The 16,318-nt window shown below is 51.4% G+C and overlaps 1 protein-coding gene across 1 annotated transcript; it reads left to right on the forward strand.

The window, feature by feature from the left end:
* Nucleotides 1-8,296: 8,296 nt before the first annotated feature.
* Nucleotides 8,297-15,846, forward strand: LOC143844367 (lymphocyte antigen 6E-like). Its single transcript, XM_077351353.1, has 3 exons — nucleotides 8,297-8,442; nucleotides 13,147-13,266; nucleotides 14,630-15,846. Exons 1-3 carry the CDS (start codon nucleotides 8,391-8,393, stop codon nucleotides 14,836-14,838), a joined length of 381 nt encoding a protein of 126 aa, XP_077207468.1. The 5' UTR covers nucleotides 8,297-8,390; the 3' UTR covers nucleotides 14,839-15,846.
* Nucleotides 15,847-16,318: the final 472 nt, after the last annotated feature.

Below are 16,318 nucleotides of genomic sequence, written 5' to 3' on the forward strand. Positions count from 1 at the left end.
CGGGCCACTTCAGTGGGACCATGATGAACACCATAAGGGATGAGCATCTCCCTGCAACGGCCAGATGCAGAAGGGGACTTTGCAGAGAGCCAGCTTGGTGAAGTGGTTAGGAGTGCGGACTTCGAATCTGGCAAGCCGGGTTTGATTCCCCGCTCCTCCTCCACATGCAGCCAGCTGGGTGACCTTGGGCTAGTCACAGCACTGATAAAGCTGTTCTGACTCAGCAGTAAAATCAGGGCTCTCTCAGCCTCACCTCCCTCACAGGGTGTCTGTTGTGGGGAGAGGAAAGGGAAGGCGACTGTAAGCCGCTTTGAGCCTCCTTCGGGTAGAGAAAAGCGGCATATAAGAACCAACTCTTCTTCTTCAATAATATCAGGGCTCTCACAGCCTCTCCTCCCTCACAGGGTGTCTCTTGTGGGGAGAGGAAAGGGAAGGCGACTGGAAGCCGCTTTGAGACTCCTTCGGGTAGGGAAAAGCGGCATATAAGAACCAACTCTCCTTCTTCAGTGATATCAGGGCTCTCTCAGCCTCACCCACCTCACAGGGTGTCTCTTGTGGGGAGAGGAAAGGGAAGGCGACTGGAAGCCGCTTTGAGACTCCTTCGGGTAGGGAAAAGCGGCATATAAGAACCAACTCTCCTTCTTCAGTGATATCAGGGCTCTCTCAGCCTCACCCACCTCACAGGGTGTCTGTTGTGGGGAGAGGAAAGGGAAGGCAATTTGAGACTCCTTCAGTTAGAGAAAAGCGGCATCTAAGAACAAACTCTGATAAATGTTTAACAAATTTTAAAAATACATGAATTAACTCCCACCCTTATGGGAAACCCTTTGAGGGCCATCAAGGAACACCAGGGTTTCACAAATCCCTGTTCTGTGCAGATAGCAGCCATGGGAGTGTAACTGAAATGCAATTTAAAAGGTTTGATGGGGGTTACGTATCCTGTGCCCCCAAATCCTTTGGAAAACAGCCAGTTTTATCATAGTTTTGGGGAAAATCTCAGAGCCATCCTTTGTTATTTCTGAGTAGCTCTAGGATTGTAAGCCGTGACTTCTTCGGGTAGCTCTAGGAATTGTCAAGAATTCTATGCTTAAGCATCAAGATGGAAGCAACAAGAATAACCCAAAGTGGACTCAAGGTTGGAGAGGACATGAGACCTCACCACATGCAGGTTTGGAAACTCCTACAGATTTGGGGATGAGCAGATCCTGGTAGTCTGAAGAGGAGTTAAAATCCCGGGGGCTCCCCAGAGTTGTACTTGTGGACACAAAGTAGTTCAGCAGTGGAATAGGCTGCCTAAGGAGGTGGTGAGCTCCCCCTCACTGGCAGTCTTCAAGCAGAGGTTGGATACCCACTTTTCTTGGATGCTTTAGGATGCTTAGGGCTGATCCTGCGTAGAGCAGGGGGTTGGACTAGATGACCTCTATGGACCCTTCCAACTCTATGATTCTGTGATTCCATGAAAGTGACATAGAGTTTGGGAACTGAGACTGAGATCCTGAATCCCTGCCAGCCCTCGCTTTGTGGTCGATCACAGGAGCGTTGTTATAGACCAATCAAGGGCCCCCATTAATGACCGATAGACTGTCTAGGTGGCAGGCTTGAGAATGGAGATAAGTTCACAGTTCTGGTTATTGTTCATTTGACATTCTTTTTTTTTTTTTACACTTTATTAGTAACTTTATGTCGTTTGAGATTCTCTCGTTCTAGTAAAGTCGTTTGTTGGAGCCAAGGGTCTGGTCTTATTGACATCCCTCTCCGGCATCCATATTCAGAAGGCTTTGTCTTTGAGACAGGAGGAAAAAGGCAGCAGCGGAAACGACACGGATCTTTGTCTGCATAATAATTGGAATGCTGTTTCCGTGCTCGAGGGCACTGCGCCAAGGAGACTCCGTGTCCCAGGGAGATGACTCACGGGACACACAGAAAGAAGGAAGACTTGGGGAGTTTACATTAAGGCAGGAAAAGGGCCACAGGAATGTCTCCCTTCTCCAGTGGAGAGTAGGAGTCATATCTGTCGATGCTCCTTTCTAAGCTAACCTAGGGCGAAATGTCTGCAGTTTGGAAGTTCAGCAAAAGCCAGTGTCCACCTCCTTGGGCGCCAAGACATTATGGGGGCAGAGCTTCCGCTCAGAGGAGAGAGAGCCCTGATGGTAGCTGATGCCAACCTGCAGATGGGTCCTGGATATCTCCTGGAGTTGCAGCTGATCTCCAGGCAATGATGATGAGTTACCCTGGAGAAATCGGCTTCTGTGAAAGGTGGACTCTACGATATTATCGCCTGTTAAGGCCCCACCCTCCCGAAACCCCGCCCTCTCCAAGCTCCACCCCCAAATCCCCAACAATTGTTGGAGCAGCAACCCAACTGTGATGGTGTCTGTGTAACATTTACATCGCACACAAAAATATTTAAGGAACGGAATGGAGGCAAAGTGGGTTCCGCACCCGCAGCATTGTCCTCAGGGTTGCCATGGTGCCCAGGAACACCTGTCCGGGTACCCATCAAGTATTTTTAGAAAATCGGAGGGCCTGGTGGGGCTTTTGTCCAGCTGGGGCACTGACTGGCCACTGGAGATCTGATTGGCCACGCAAGTTTTTGAAAAACGCTTATGATTGTTTTATGGGGATTTTATTGCAGGTTGAGTCTCCCCTCCCTGCATACCATGGCCCTGATTCACACACATTTGTGACTTAAGTTCTGTGCACAGAACCCCCGCATTTATTTATTCAAAGCAAATTATACAGAGTAAATCAAGGCAGCCAGTAAGGTGAGGCTTCTGATGGTCAGTGGAAAGGATTAGGTCAAGATGGGTGGTCATGTGGGTCGGCCTGGAGCAGCAGAAAAGAGCCAGAGTCCAGCAGCACCTTCAAGACTAACCACATTTGTGGCAGGGGAGGAGTTCTCCCGGATAGAGCAAGATGGGTGGCCGCAAGAGTCTTTCTGGAGCAGGAGGAGAGAGCAAGACCCTAGAAGCACCTTCAAGATTTACAACGTTTGTGGTAGTGGTGAGAGCTCTGAGAGAACTACTCTGCAAGAACAGCTCTAAGGGTACTGTGGCTAGCCCAAGGTCACCCAGTTGGCTTCATGAGCAGGAGAAGTGGGGAATCAAACCTGGTCCTCCAGGTTAGTGGCCACACTGACTCTCCTACCACACTGGCAGAAGGAGAAGGAGAAGGAGGAGGAGGAGGTGGAGGAGGAGGAGGAGGAGGAGGAGGAGGAGGAGGAGGAGAAGGAGAAGGAGAAGGAGAAGGAGAAGGAGAAGGAGAAGGAGAAGGAGAAGGAGAAGGAGAAGGAGAAGGAGAAGGAGAAGAGGGGTCCTATATTAGATGAAAAGAAGGCAAGCAGAACCAAAGAGGCTCAACTTCAATCTGATGATGTTGGATGGGGGGACTGCCAAGTGCCCCCAAGTATGAGAATTCTCTTGACCCTCCCCCTCCCGGACCCTCTTACATGCAGAGTTACAATATCCCCAATACACCCGAATGAAGCCCCTCCCCTCTGCAAACCCCACCCTCTTCAGGTTCCACTTCCAAAATCTCCAGGAATATCCTAATCCAGAGATGATAACTCTGACATTCGGCCTTGGGAGCGCTGAAAACGCAGGAACGTTTTAGTTTTGAAAATATCAGCATTGCAGCTTTTGGCCCCCCGACCCCTCCCCACGAACAGTGGCCATTAAGCCCCTCCCACAACTGGAAACCCACAGAAAGCGCTGCTGTGAAGGGAGGCAACATTCCTTACACCAGGGGTAGTCAACCTGTGGTCCTCCAGATGTTCATGGACTACAATTCCCATGAGCCCCCTGCCAGCAAACGCTGGCAGGGGCTCATGGGGATTGTAGTCCACGAACATCTGGAGGACCACAGGTTGACTACCCCTGCCTTACACAATCATGAACCGTTAGAGTTACTGTCAGATTTGCCATGGCCGTGCAGAAATGTAGAGGGGGCTTCCGGGAGGTTTCACACAGTGAGGCTCAAAGTTATTCCTGGGTGGTGACACGTGATTCAGGCTACAGGTCGACTCGTTTTGTATTTTGCAATGGTTTCCATCGTTTGGCAAGGCGTGGCAGCAATGCACAGGGCCCGGTACAGATAGTTCTGTGGGTCGTCATCGTAAGGAAGGCTAGCAGGCAAGAAGATACTGGTTTGTTTTCTCGGTTGCATGCCAACGAGCAGATCTGTTTCTGGAGACGGTTCCCCGTGCTTTTATTTTTCCACCGGTGAAGAAATCATCAATACGCTTTCCACACCCACGGGGAAGCCGTGATCTAACCTGGGGAGCAAAACACAGAGACTTGGCCGCTGTCAAGTGACTTTCAAGGGCAGGATCTGTTGAGTCATCGCAACCTCCTGCCTAATTCTAATGTAATATCGGGTTCGGTACAGAATCCTACGCACCTTCCACTGCAACGTCATAAATGGCTCTGGAGGGGGACACCTAAAGGCCACCTAGTCCAATCCCGTTGGGAGGAGGAAGGACGGCGAATTTGGCACAGACTCTTGACATTTTATCAAAACACAAAGGCGTTTCTCAACTTTTTTTTTTTACCATTGAGAAGCCTCTGAAACATTCTCAGGCTTCAAGAAACTCCAAAAGGGGTACAATCGTGCAGAATATGTGAAGAAGAAGAAAAAGAGTTGTTCTTATATGCCGCTTTTTCCCACCCAAAGGAGTCTCAAAGTAGCTTCCAATCACCTTCCCTTTCCTCTCCCCACAACTGACACCCTGTGAGGGAGGGGAGGCTGAGAGAGCCCTGAGATTACTGAAGAAGAAGAAGAGCTGGGTCTTAGATGCCGCTTTTCTCTACCCAAAGGAGTCTCAAAGCGGCTTACAGTCGCCTTCCCTTTCCTCTCCCCCCAACAGACACCCTGTGAGGCAGGTGAGGCTGAGAGAGCCCTGAGATTACTGAAGAAGAAGAAGAAGAGTTGGGTCTTATATGCCGCTTTTCTCTCCTCGAAGGAGGCTCAAAGCGGCTTCCATTCGCCTTCCCTTCCTCTCCCCACAACAGACATCCTGTGAGGCAGGTGAGGCTGAGAGAGCCCTGAGATTACTGAAGGAGAGCTCCCAGAGGAGATCAGGGCCCTGATGGAACTAAAACAGTTCTGCAGGGCCTGCAAAAGGGAGCTTCTGTACCAGGCATCTGGTTGTGATCCACTGAAACAAAACAACATCTACTGGGGCCTTGAACCTTGAACTCATGCAGCAGATCTGATCAACCATGGGTCTGTTATATTGTCCACTATGAAAGAATGCTATTTTCTGTTTATTGTTATTATTACTGTTCCATTCATTATAATCATTGAGTTTGAGGTGAACCGTCCTGAGCCTTAGGGGAGGCCGGTGTACAAATGTAATAAACGAACAAACTAACGGACCAAGAGGGTAGAGTCTGCACAGAGCTTTTATTCCAATCCCAGGTCGATTCCGTCCCTGCCATCTCCGATGAATGCGATTTCCATTTTGATTTTGTCCAATTTAAATTTTCCCTCTGCAACAAGCATGATTGATCCGGAGTGACCATACCTTTATCCTGCAATATACTAGAGCAGAAAGCAGGGGTTTAAATGTCTCTGAGCTATTTTCTCCAAGGAACTCGATCTCTGACACCTGGAGATCAGTTGAAATAGGGGGATATCTCCAGCTACCAACTGGAGGTTGGCACATCTACCACCAAATGTTTTTAGAAAGTAGTTAGAGCCAGGTCGGGGGTTTTGTCCAGCAAACCTTTCTGGGCATTGCTTCAGTAGCAAAATCTCTGTGTGACTGAAGTCAGCAGCAGCAGCAATTTTGCACCTGGAGTTGCCTGGGCGTTAAGGTGTCCAATTACTGGCCTGGTGCAGAATGGAGGCATGGAGGCTGATGTGGGGGGGGGAGGGTTTGGCTGAGGGCCATGTTGGGTAGTGATGGTGATCCCTGGCTTCAACCAAATTCCTGGTGGAAGAGTGGAACTTAGGAAGCTCCGAGAGGACTTTCAACAACTCAACCTTTGGTTGAGGCCAAGCGTACCTCTCTGGAGCCCGGGATCACCAGCTGGTTGGAACTGGCTGAATGGAGGACCTTTCATGTGCAAGCAAAGTGGGATCCACCTGTAAATGAGCTCCCAGAGGAGCTGGGGGCCCTGCAGGGGATTTCATCTTTTTGCAAAGCCTGTAAGACGGAACTCTTCCACCAGGTCTATAGTTGAGGCCAGTGAGAAGATCTGTGGGCCCCCCAAAGGAAGGCATTCCAACACATTTTAACAGTGGTGGCCAGCAGTTCTCCCCAGTCCCCAGCGGGTGGAGGTGGGGTTTGGTTTGCCACCTTGCTTCTTGTTGGACTCTGTATTTCTGTAATCGTCATGATTTTAGCAGGGTTTTTAGGGGACTTTGTATTTTATTTTTATCTTGTAACTCGCCGTGCGCCGGCTCTGCCAAGAGTGGTGGGAAACAAACAAACAAGCAAACAAACAAACAAAATACTAATACTAGTACTAATACTAATACTAAATTCTCCTCCTCCCAAAGATGGATGAGCCAGATTTGTGTATTTGGGAGCCCTGGTCATATTACGAATTTGGTTTTGTCATCTGTTGCCAAAATGCTTGTGAAGGTGAATAAGATCCCATAAACCAGGGGTAGTCAAACTGCGGCCCTCCAGATGTCCATGGACTACAATTCCCAGGAGCCCCCTGCCAGCATTTGCTGGCAGGGGGCTCCTGGGAATTGTAGTCCATGGACATCTGGAGGGCCGCAGTTTGACTACCCCTGCCATAAACGTTCTAGGCCTGTTGCGTTATCCTGGCCTGAAGAGCATCGAGCGGGAGGCACTACCACGTTTCCATGCCGGCTGCCCGGAGGCTGAATGGGTATTTTCCCCCTGAGTCAGCCAACTCGGATATTAAACTCGGTGCCCACCCCGCCTCCGCCTCCAGCCGTCTCGTAACCAGCTTCTCAATTCCAAGACGAAATCCTCCCACGCTGCTTAGTGATACAGCCACCAACCTGGAATGCAGGGAAATCCCAGGGGAGCTAAATATAAACCAAAACATGACAGTTTGGAGTTTGGGCGTCAAGAGAGGGGGAGCACAGACAGCACACCGGGGCAAAGAAACGAGGGGCCCATTGCCACCGGCATGGCGACACGGTTCCTTCCTTGTTGGCTTCCTTTTCTCTTGTCTCGCCTTTGGGCTGGATGTGGGGCTGAGAAAAAGGATGAACGATGGAGTCGTAATGAAAGGGAAACCCTTTAAAGTCACTGTTCAAGAACTGTGATTAAACTGGCACATGTAAACGAATTAAACGCCTAGCAGAAGCAGCAACAAAAAATAAACAAATCCAAAACAGGCCGGCAGCTCCAGGGGTTTGAAACCTGCTTATTATCCACCCTGCCGAAGCCCCACAAAACTGGATTCTTTCTCTAAATGCAGTGATATAAACTGCATCTCTAATAAACCTTAGTGAAATATATGGAAGACTCACCACAGCCCAACTAGAGATGCCCTTCAGAGAGAGAGAGAGAGAGAGAGAGAGAGAGAGAGAGAGAGAGAGAGAGAGAGAGAGAGAGAGAGAGAGAGAGAGAGAGAGAGAGAGAGAGAGAGAGAGAATGGAGTTCTATAATTTGGGCAAAAGGTCTTGCCTGGCAGAAAAGGATAGGCTTTGGCTCAGTGGCAGACAATCTGCTTGGCCTGCAGAAGGTCCCAGGTTCAATCCTCAGCATCTCCAGTTATCAAAGACCTTCACCTGGAGAGCCACTGGCACCCTGAGTACAGAATACTGATTTTGGCAAACTGATGGCTCCTTCACTATAAGACAGCTTCATGTAGCCCCTTGTCCTCAATTTTATCGGGAACGCTTAGTGGCAGAACTTCTGCTTGGCATGCAGAAGGTCCCCAGGTTCAACCCCTGGACTTCCCAGTAAAAAGGTGATGGGAAAGACCTCAGCCTGAGAGCTTGGAGAGCCTCCCCAGCACAACTTACATTCTGGGGCTCTTTCCCAGTCCCACAAATGGCCCGTGCCTCTCCTGCAAGGAGTGAAAGCCCAGCTTGGACCCAAAGGGAGATGCAACCGGAAGAGAAGAGTCTTTCTTTGTGCCTTTTGTCTAGCTGAGTGACAACAGGCCGCCAGGCGGCTGGGCACCCCTGGCGACTTCTGCCAGCTCTCAGGGCTTGGGAGAAAGATCCTCTTGGAGCCAAACCAGCCCAGGGAGAGTTGGCACCGGCAGCCTCCTGGTGGCTGGCCTTAGATTCCACTCTGGGGAGTGGCTGGATGTCCTTCCTCCCTCCCAGCCCACATCCTTGGTCCCTCCTCTGCTGTTTACTCAGTCCTTAAAGGACACCAGGTAGGCAGCTGACAGATTCCTCAGAAGGAGAAGTTTGCCCGCTTGGACTGATTGAGGATCCCCGCTGCCAGCATGAAGCCGACCCTCGCTGCCTTCATAGCCGTCCTCCTGTGTGTGGAGAGAGGTAAGGCTGAGGCTGGCACAGGAGCTGAGAACTCCGGGAGACCTGAGTTCGAATGCCTGCCCACCCGCCCGCCCACCCGTGAAGCTCACCGGGTGACTCTTGGCCGGTCCCCCGCTTTCTCTGCTAAATCCGGAGTTCCGTTTCCTGTTTGCCATAGCATTCTCTTTTTGTTTAATATACACATATATTAAAAATTCATATGTGGGTATAATGCATAGAGAACTGCTTCGCATGCGGACCCGGGGCCGAAAGGAAGGACGGACATCTTAAAAGAAGTCATATGGAAGCAAAGGAGCCATGCCTGGAAGGCTGGGAACCTTTGGAGAAAGTGTGGGCTGAAAACCAAATTACGAGGCGGGGGAATGGGCAAACAGAGGTCACTTTAAGAGGTGCCATCCTAGTTGGAAGTTGTGAGCCGTCAACAAAAAAGAACAAGATTTGGGGATCTAGTCACATCTTATAGGTCAAGAAGATCTTTGGGGGGAGGGGGTAAGCTTTCAAAGCTGACTTCTTCAGGTACTTCGGTGATATTGACTTTCAAAACTTTGTACCTAGAAAATCTTGGCACATTCCGCACATGCTGGATAAATGTTGCACTTTCAAGGTACTTTTATGGCGGGATTTTCCTGTGTGAAACATCAAACTGTATTATCCAATGTGTGCGGAATGACGGGGCTGGTCTTTAAGGTGCTGCTGGAATTGGGTTTTACTCTTCCACAGCACACCAAGATCGGTTCCCTGCCCAAAACGGATCGACAAAACAGAGAGATCCCTGCTGCAAAGAGCTGACAGTCATTTCTCCAATAAGCAAAGTCAATCAGGGCCACACTAGATGTTACACCAGAGATTTGGAAATGAATCACCTGAAGCATTTCTATTGCACAAAACATCTGTACCTGCGGGCGGGTAGGGCTGTTCACTTCCTCCGTGCGCCATCTTCTGGATCAGAACCAGTTCCCACCAGGATTCAGTCTTCTGCACGTTGGAAAGAAGTCTTCTATCTCTACTTGGGTTCCAATTGCAGCTCATGGTCCCACTGGGCAAAACAGCATGGGTCAGGAAACTCATTGGGAGACCCAATCTGAAATCTCAAGGGGGGGCATCCAGTTGGTTCTGCAGTTCCCCCCCTAGCACCATGGGGTAGCCACCCTTTGGTGGAATGCTCTGTGGGGTGCAGGCTGATGTCGATGGCATTTCCAGCAGCAAGGCTCTCTGCATGACGCTGCCAGTCCCAAACTGAGCATGCAGCAGTTTCAGAAATCAGATTCTGCAGAAAGGAGGGGCTGTAACAAGCTCTAGGCTTTCTAGTCTCCAGCCCGGACAGGAGAGAGAGCTCGTCTGAGCCCTGCAGGAAACGGAGGTCCCCTCCGCTGGGATTTCCAGAGCAGGGGGGGAGGCTGCTTCTGTGGTCGGGAGGGCCGTTTGCAGAAGAGAACACACCGCTGGCAGTCAGGTCTGGGAAGATTTCTGAGGTCTGCCCTGGATCACGTATAGAGCAGGTTGAGGGTTTCTCTCACAGCTGTGTAGCGTGTGCCGAAAGGAAAAGAAGAAAAGAGCTGGAGGAAATCTAATTCTGGGACTCCAGAAAATATTGGAGGGGGCAGAATGCAGGGTCAAACCACTGCATTATTCAGGGTGGGAAGAAATCTTCAGAACCTTCTCTCTAGGCAGAAGAGGGAGGTCAGCCTCCAGGCAGGATCGGGGAATCCCCTGGAACAGGGGTAGTCAAACTGCGGCCCTCCAGATGTCCATGTACTACAATTCCCATGAGACCCTGCCAGCGAATGCATGTTTATTCCGAAGCGGGTGGGTAATGAAAAAACGACCCTCTGTTTGAGGGAGGGTTGCCGGGTTCCCCCTGGCCACCAGGAGGGTATTGGGGGTGGGTGGGGTGAAATGGAGAATCGGGGATGGGGAGGACGGGGACCTCAGTGGGGTACGATGCCATACAGTCCCCCCTCTAAAGCAGCCCTTTTCTCCAGGGGAACTGACCTCTGTAGCCTGCAGATGAGCTGCAACTCCAGGGGATCCCCAGGCCCCACCTGGAGGCTGGCGACCCTAGAAGAAGGAGAACTTCCTGGGCTCAGTGATTTTTAGGAGAGAGCTTTCCCATGGGCTGCCCGGGCCCCAAACCGCTCCTTGAAGGTTTCCCCTTGCATTCTTGCCACACCTTCGTCTCGCCGGCAGCTGTTGACCTCGGACAGTGGAGGTAGTTGAGATGCCCTTATCGCTTTCATTATCTTCGTTATCAGTTGCAGATCAGCAGACTCCCCTTGGAATCCCTTTGTAAGAGAATTGCTGCCCTGGGAGGTGGAAATGTCCCCCCACTGGTTTCTCACCTTGGTGGTTTCTGAGGGCCATGTGTCCTTGAGGTAGGGACCGGTCTGTTTGTCCGTCGTAGAGGGAGGAAGGGCATTGCTGACACACAGGGGTAGTCAAACTGCGGCCCTCCAGATGTCCATGGACTACAATTCCCAGGAGCCCCTGCCAGCGTTCGCTGGCAGGGGCTCCTGGGAATTGTAGTCCATGGACATCTGGAGGGCCGCAGTTTGACTACCCCAATTAAATCCTACAGAAGAGGCACCCGACTCCTGAGTCTCCAGGGGAGGAGGCTCCCACAGGGAATAATGAAGAATGTGATTTTGTGGATGCACAATTATCAGAGGATAATGAAGTGTGTGGTTAGGGAGGCTGCGGAGAGCCTCAGAAGAGGATGTGTTTCATGGGCTGTCTTGGCTGAACAGGGGTGTGGGTGTGCAGGGCAAAACCACAATGCTCTCCCTCCCTCCCTCCCTCCCTCCCTCCTCTCATGTGGCAATTGCAGACAGAAATCTTCCACAAACTGCGACTCGTCGTGCCCTCCTGAATAAACTGAGGTTGGTAACTGGGAAGAGAAGGAAAGCTTCAGTTTATCAAGGTACCCGTCGGAGGCAGAGTGGCTCAGAGGCAGAGTGTCTCCTTGGCAGGCAGAAGGTTGCAGGTTCAATCCCCGGCATCTCCCGTTTAAAAGGATTTGGCAGTAGATAATGTAAAATAAACCCCTCAGCCTGAGACCCCGGAGAGCAGCTGCCTGCCTGAGTAGACAATACTGACCCTGATGGATGAAGAGTCTGATTTGGTATAAGTCAGTTTCATGTGTTCAAGAGCACATGATTCCATCAGTGACCAAACTAAGCCATGGGTACGTAAAGGATCCACGTCTTTTTGAGCTTGGGAGTTCTTCTCGCCTTGGAGCGCCCCGTGACTCACCCTGTGGCTTGTTGTGTCTTTCTGTGCATAAGGCGCTCTGTTGCTTCACAGCCGTCTTTCCTCCGCAATCACGTGCAGCTGTTCTCCTGACCCTGATGCAAGATCACACAGGCTGTCATTAAAAGTCCTCTGGAGAGATGCTCAGAAAAACAAAGCCCTTCCTATGCAGTTTCACCCTCTCTGTGTTGGCCCGAAGAGCCAGCTTGCCATAGCGGCTAAGAGCGGCAGCCTCTAATCTGGAGAAGCCGGTTTGATTCCCCACTCCTCCTCGTCCACATCGGTGGACCTTTGGCTAGCCATGATCCTGTTAGAGCTGTTATCGCAGAGAAGTTCTGCCAGAGCTCCCTCAGCCCTAGGGGTCTGCTGCGGAGAGAGGAAAGGAAGGTGATAGAGATTCCTTCGGGTAGTGAAAAGCAGGCATAAAGGTAAAGGTAAAGGTATCCCCTGTGCAAGCACCGAGTCATGTCTGACCCTTGGGGTGACGCCCTCCAGCGTTTTCATGGCAGACTCAATACGGGGTGGTTTGCCAGTGCCTTCCCCAGTCATTACCGTTTACCCCTCAGCAAGCTGGGTCCTCATTTTACCCACCTCGGAAGGATGGAAGGCTGAGTCAACCTTGAGCCGGCTGCTGGGATTGAACTCCCAGCCTCATGGGCAAAGCTTTCAGACAGCTGCCTTACCACTCTGCGCCACAAGAGGCTCTAAAGCAAGCATAAGAGCATAGAATCACAAAATCATAGAATGATAGAGTTGGAAGGGACCTCCTGGGTCATCTAGTCCAACCCCCTGCACAATGCAGGACACAATTCACAAAATGCATCTGTCCACCTTCTCACACGGATGCCGTGGAGAGCCCATGAATGACCTGAGTTGCGGCATGGGCCTCCGGCTGAATTCTGGATTCATTTTGAGGTTTTGGTTCTGACCTTCAGGGCCTTGCGGGGTCTGGGCCCTTCCTACCTGAGGGACTGCCTCTCTGAATGCGTCCCCCAGAAAGCTCGCTGGCCCTGGCTCCTGCTGGGTGGAATGAGCTCCCGAGTGAGGTCAGGGCCCTGCCAGGACTTTCTGCGTTCTGCTGGGCCTGAAAGACGGAGCCCTTCTGGCTGAGTCCCACTCGATAACAGCTGGACCACAACGAGAGCAAATCCCGGCCGGCCCTCCCTCCTGCGCCCTCTGCCCTCCTTCCCTCATCTAATAATGATCATCTTGCTGGCTTTCACTTGATCCCACTCATTAGGGCCGATGCAACAGTGAATAAATTGTGGTTGCGTGTCATTCTTAGTGTGGCTTTTATCCAGGTGAACTCTTCTTTTACAGTCTCTGTAAACCGCCCTGAGGTGGGTAACCACCAGAGGCGGTATATAAATTGCGAAATGAGAGAATACATAACAGATGTACCTGTTGCATAACGGGGGTCTCACGGCTTTTCTGTGTGCTTGTGCCTGATTCTCTTAGTGTCCTCGCTCAAGTGCTTCCACTGTGAGAACGCGGAATCCAACTGGGAGTGCCTCTATATCAAGACGTGTGAAGAAGAAGACAAATACTGTGTCACAAAGTATTTTGGGGGAGGAATTGGTAGGTATTTCCACCTTGCCGTCTCTCTTGAACCGCCTCGGGCTGGGGTGGGGAAAGTGTGGCCCTCCAGATGTCCATGGACTACAATTCCCACGAGCCCCATGCCTACCTGGCATGGGACCTGTTCAGACCCGCCAGGCTGAGAGAGCCCGGATATTACTGAATTGGGACAAAACAGAGCAGCTGATCAGGATCGGGACACTGTGGTTCTCTGGGTGGCTTGGTTGGGCAGGACTCTTCTCGGTCCCTGGGAGAGGGGTGAGCCAGGCGCACAGGCTGGAGCGCATACTCTGCACACAGCCGGTATCTGCATCTCTCCCTAAAAGGATCGCAGAAGGACTGGCAAGTGAGAGCCAGCGTGGGGCAGGAGTTAAGAGCAGGGGCCTCTAATTTTGAGAACGGAGTTGGATTCGCTGCTCCTCCCCATGCAGCCAGCTGGGGCATTTACTTTTCTGAAAACTCTTCAGAGCAGTTCTGTCAGAGCTCTCTCAGCTCCACCGACCTCACAGGGTGTCTGTTGTGGGGAGAGGCATGGAAGGTAATTGGAAGCCACTTTGGGACTCCTTTGGACATTAAAAAAAAAAATCTGGAGACCCGGGTTTGATTCCACTCTCCTCCTCCACATGCAGCCACCTGGGAGACTTCGGGCCAGTCACAGTTCTCCTAGGGCTGTTCTCACTACACAGTTCTCTCAGATACTGGGTACATGCACACAAGAGTTTATGATGTGGAGCAACACACTAATCCCAATAAAGTGTTTCACCCACAGGCTGGGTGGCAAACAACCCTTATTGTCCCAAGAACAAAACAAGGTCTGAGTCCAAGGAAACCTTAAAGTTTTATTGGGGGTACTAGCAGGAAAGCCCGTTGTATTTCTGAAAACAATGGGTGCTAGGCCCCCCACCCCAGCCCTGGGCATGCCAGGCAAGGACTGGAGAAGCCTCAACAGGCCTTTCCCGGGCAGGGGGAGGCACTGGGGGGCAGCCTGTTTCCCCCACACACAAACTGCCTCCGTCTAATCAGCCAGAGACTTCAACGAAGTGGCAGAACTGTCAAGGGATGGTTTTGGGGATGGAGTTCTAATTTGATTGGGCAGCTTCTGGGTGGATGGCCAATCAGAGGGATACAGGCTCCAATGAGTGACTTGATTGGCCCATATCTGTGAACTCCCAACTCCTCCCAGGAGCCCTTACCCCTTTTATTTATATACTCATCATGGTTACAGATGAGCATTTGTTGGTCTTAAAGGTGCCCCTGGACTCCAACATCGTTCTACTGCTTCAGACCAAGACGGCTTCAGTTCTAGCCTTAACCGGCTGTGCCATACTCACCTCCTTCCCCTCCCTTCTGCTTTCCCATGCAGGTGAAAAGCACAGCCAGTCCATCTCCAAGTACTGCTCTCCCTCGTGCCCCAAAGGAGCCGTGGATCTGGGTGTGTTGGCTTTCTCCATCAATTGCTGCGAGAACTCTTTCTGCAACACCAACGGGGCTGCGAGCGTGAAGAGCAGCGTCACCATACTGGCTGTCGGCACCCTGGCCAGTCTGTTGTACATCTTCGGAGCCAAGCTGTGAGGGGGTCACGAGGGGCTGACACGGCTTCTCCTGCAGAGAGGAGCTCCGACCCCTCCCCACGTTAAGAACTTACTCTTGACCATGCCTCTGAGCCTCTGCACCTCTCAGGGTGCTGAACATGGGTCTGCACCACCAGGTATTCAGGTTGGGAGCCCACTCCCCCACAACGGACCCCTCCAAACTCATCTGCACGTAGGCTGCTCTGCCTTTTAGGCAAACACTCCGGGTTGCTCACCATCTGAGTAAGCATTCCTTGCTAGGGTTGCTAGCTCAGGGTTAGGAAATTTCTGGAGATTTGGGGAGGGTGGAACTCGGGGGGGGGGGGGGAAGAGGGAGCTCAAGCAGAGTCCTCCGGGCTTCCAAGCGGTTGTTTCCTGTAGGGGAATGGATTGCTTTGGTCTGGAGATCGGCTCTAACTCCCGGCTCAACCTGGAGGTTGGGAACTCTAGCTCCTCCCCAGGGCTTCCCACTGGGAACCAACGGTATTAAGGAAATCAAGAAAATCCACTTGTGTTAAGGAGTTACCGGGCTATCCTGCAACAAAACCTGAAGGGGGATCAAAGCCAGCACTGAGAATAGCCTGTCCTGTGACCGCAGAAATGAATGAACGCCAGCTGAGAGAATGAAAGCAGCTGGAAGTCCCGTCCCCCCCACGTTCTGAGCTGCAATACTGCCCTCTCGAGACTGCATCGTAGATGCAGTCCTTCATTTAAAAAGAAAAAAGAATGGGAAAATTATTATTTTTGCTCATCCCAAAGTATTCCCCCCACCCAGGGTCCAAGTAAAGAAATTCACCATGCCGAATAAGGCTTGCCTTTACCAGGAGGGAAACCCTTGTGAGATGGTTGACTAAGCACGGGGAATACAGGGATGCGGCATAAGCGACCTAGAAGAAGCCTTTTGTTCAGACCTTTGGAACCTGGTGTTTTCTGTCCTCCCTCGCTGTACATTTTTTTCCCCACTGAATTCTCTCTGAACCTTGACAGGTAAATAAATACAAAGAGAAGACCATCCGAACCCAGTGTGGTGTCTTTGCTTTTGCAGCTGTGTCAACTAGACTCTGCCGTCATGTTTGACAGAAGCATGCAATTCGTTTACTTATGGAGGGATTTACGCTCTACGGGGGGGAAATCTATTGGTCGTTCCCAGCCCCAGAGAAGTGCGCCTAGCCTCAACCAGGGCCAGGACTTTCCCTGGTGGAATGAGCTCCCGGGTGAGCTACGGGCCCTGCGGGAGCTGTTCTGTAAAATGGAGCTCTTCCGCCAGGGCTATAGTTGAGGCTAGGACTGGCGAGGAAGAACATTGCCCCCCCCGGGGTCTGAAGTATACACCATTACCCTCCATCCCCTAACGCCCTTGTTTGGGTAGGGGGAGAATGGCATTTTCCGCCATGTTGGGTATTTTTTTAAAGTCTTTTAGTGGGAGTTTTAACGGGGGATTTTAAGACTACTGTTACCTGCCACGAGCCTGTAGGAAGTGG

This window comes from Paroedura picta, chromosome 9 (genome assembly GCF_049243985.1).
Source record: "Paroedura picta isolate Pp20150507F chromosome 9, Ppicta_v3.0, whole genome shotgun sequence".
NCBI classification, from domain to species: domain Eukaryota; kingdom Metazoa; phylum Chordata; class Lepidosauria; order Squamata; family Gekkonidae; genus Paroedura; species Paroedura picta.